Source organism: Triticum aestivum, chromosome 4A (assembly GCF_018294505.1).
Source record: "Triticum aestivum cultivar Chinese Spring chromosome 4A, IWGSC CS RefSeq v2.1, whole genome shotgun sequence".
Classification (NCBI taxonomy): domain Eukaryota; kingdom Viridiplantae; phylum Streptophyta; class Magnoliopsida; order Poales; family Poaceae; genus Triticum; species Triticum aestivum.
In genome coordinates this window covers 608,869,137-608,871,846 of record NC_057803.1, presented here as the reverse complement: position 1 = coordinate 608,871,846, position 2,710 = coordinate 608,869,137, and the positions used below count along the sequence as shown (strand labels likewise).

Sequence of the window (2,710 nt, the reverse complement as noted above, 5' to 3'; positions counted from 1 at the left end):
ATCTTCAGAGCTACAGCTTGGATCCGTACGTGGTCCTTACTCACTCCTATGGACTCCAGAGAGCCTTTGGTTACTGGGTGCAACCAATGGGAGATGGTAGCTCGGGCTATATTCAACCGGTTTGGATGGCGGTCGCATAACAGGATAGAGGGCTAGAGAGCTTGTCCTTATTATCACCGTATCGGTTGTTTTATTTTTTTTAGGCCTTTTATTTTTTCAGATCTTTATGCTATGACTTTGCTCCGTTTGCGAGCTGTAAGACCTTTTTGATGATACTTTTTAAATTTTTAATAAAAGGGCCGCATGCATCATCATGATGCAGAGGCCGGGGATATACCTCCATTTCCAAAAATGAACTCGATGGACCCGAAGTCGGCCAGGTGCGAACTTGCCCGGTCCGACTCGGAGTGGCGCTCGCTGCGTTATATACAAATACAAGCAACAGCTAGTGCGAGACGCAAGAAGCAGCATACACCATGGGAGCAGCCCTGTCGTCCTACGCCACAGTCGTCGACGCCGCCAGCTGCATGACCAAGAGCTACGAGCAACAGCGGAGATTCAACGCTCCAGATGCCGTCATCGACATGCCGGGCAGCGTCTTGCTCGCCATCGTGGCGCTCGCTGTCGTATCTGCATGCATGGCGTTCGCTCTCGCCCGACACAACCAGCCATCCATGCGAGCAGCCTTGCCGCCGTCGTCCTACGCGCCCGTCGTCCACGCAGCAAGCCGGGCCACCGATAACGACGCGCAGCAGCGGAGGCCCGCCGACGACGACCACTGGTCCGGCCTGCCGGACGACCTCCTGTTCACCATCATGTCGTCGCTGGACATACCCAGCCTCCGGCGAGCCGGTGCCGTCTGCAGGTCCTGGCGCGCGGCGCACAACGCCTTCTGCCTCCCCGCGCTGGAGCGAGCGCCGTGCCTGTTCTACGCCTGCGAGGAGTACGGGCCCAACGACGCCGCACTCTACTGCCCCGCCACCGGCGCCACCTTCCGGGTCCCCTTCCCGGGGCCCCCGCATGAGAGGCGGGGCTTCACCTTCGCGTGCCACGGCGGCTGGCTGTTTACCACCGACGAGGCCGGCGACCCTTACCTCCTCAACCCCGTCACCGGCGCCCAGGCCACGCTCCCTCCGGTCAAAACTATCTACCAGAACGACGAATTCTATGACGACGGTGGCAAGCATGTCTGGTCTGCTGACCCCGAGAACGGGATCATGAAACCCAGCATCAGCTGGGCGCGACACCTGGTGTTCCTTCGGGTTGCCATCTCTACGACCGCCGATGTGACGGAATGCACCGTCCTCATCGTGCATAATCCGAAGTGGAGACTCTCTTTTGCCAGGCCGGGAGACGACCGGTGGACACTGGTCTCCCAGGATGGAGGCTACATTGACAACGTTCTTTACAATGACAAGGATGGCTTGTTCTACATTTTGTATGCGAATGGCTCTATTGGTACTTTAAATCTTTGTGAGCCTTCACCATCAGTAACCATGATCATGCGCAGCGTGTTACCCTCGTTAGGATATCATACCATGTATCCTGTCATCGGTCCATCGGGTGAACTCCTGCAGGTCTGGAGGGACTGGAGTCACATAGATACTCTACTCAAGTATCGTGGCACTTACCAAGATATCGTGAACAAAATGCACAAAGATTGTGTGGACCTCGCCCACAAAGATGACGACGACAATAAGCTACAAGATGAGCTAGAGACAGAAGATAGCGACGAAGAAGGCGAACTATGTGAAGCCGATGCCAATGACCAAGAGATTGATGCGTCGCAACTGCTTCGTGAAGGCATTGACCTGCCTCATCGGCTTGTTGAAGAGGTCACCACGAATGAGCTCCTAGTCTTTAAGGTTGACGTCGATAGACAAAAGCTGGTGGAACTAAGGGACATTGGAGACCATGCGTTGTTCGTTGGGCTTAACTCTGTCGTGTGCCTTCCGACCAAGGACTTTCCAGCTTTCGAGCCAAACTGCATCTATCTAACGGACGACTGTTCTTACTACAGTCCAATGTTACGGAAAGATCATGGTATCTGGGATATCAAGAATAGGAGTATGCGGAAACTTAGCGATGCGTGGCCAAACTTGTATCCATGGCTACATTTACCGGCTCCAATTTGGATCACGCCAAGGTTTTAGATACTGGTTTAGGAGGCAATACTACAGGGATGTTTTGCTTACTAGGCTAAAAAAGAAAAGGTGGTATGCAAAAGTTGACCCCTAATTTGTCAAGAACTTTTCTTTAAATTTATCTAAATCTGGATTTTGTAGCACCCTTCCCTTGGCATGGTTCTGTTCTAGAGTACACAGTGTTAAAGATAATCAAATTACTTAAACTAGCTCTACGTGGTATCGTGCAATTAGCGCTAGGTGTACAATAGTTAGTTTGCATGCTGAGTCCGGCTAGGACTAGTACTTGACCGTAAGCGTAACTAAGGGCTAACTAGTACTAGTCCGGTTACATAGAAGTTTCGATTCTATACGCTGGGTGAGTCATCATATACGAGTAGGTATAGTTAATCTCCTGGGTGGCAACGGGAGAAAATGTTGGTTCCCATGAACCACGGTTGAGTGGGTCGAGAATTGTGTCACGGACACAATCAACATAATATTTAGGAATAGTTTAGCGTACCATGGGAAGTAAGTTTACGAATAAGTTTAGGTTCAGACATTTCATCAAGCGTCTTGAAGAAATC

General features: G+C 51.6%; 1 protein-coding gene across 1 annotated transcript; it reads left to right on the top strand.

The window, feature by feature from the left end:
• Positions 1-481: 481 nt before the first annotated feature.
• LOC123082577 (uncharacterized) lies at positions 482-2,308 on the top strand. The gene has a single exon (XM_044504880.1). The coding sequence runs from the start codon at positions 528-530 to the stop codon at positions 2,151-2,153; it is 1,626 nt and encodes a 541-aa protein (XP_044360815.1). The 5' UTR covers positions 482-527; the 3' UTR covers positions 2,154-2,308.
• Positions 2,309-2,710: the final 402 nt, after the last annotated feature.

Coding starts and splice junctions, on each gene's coding strand:
- LOC123082577 (XM_044504880.1), top strand. CDS start 528: ATGACCAAGAGCTACGAGCAACAGCGGAGATTCAACGCTCCAGATGCC.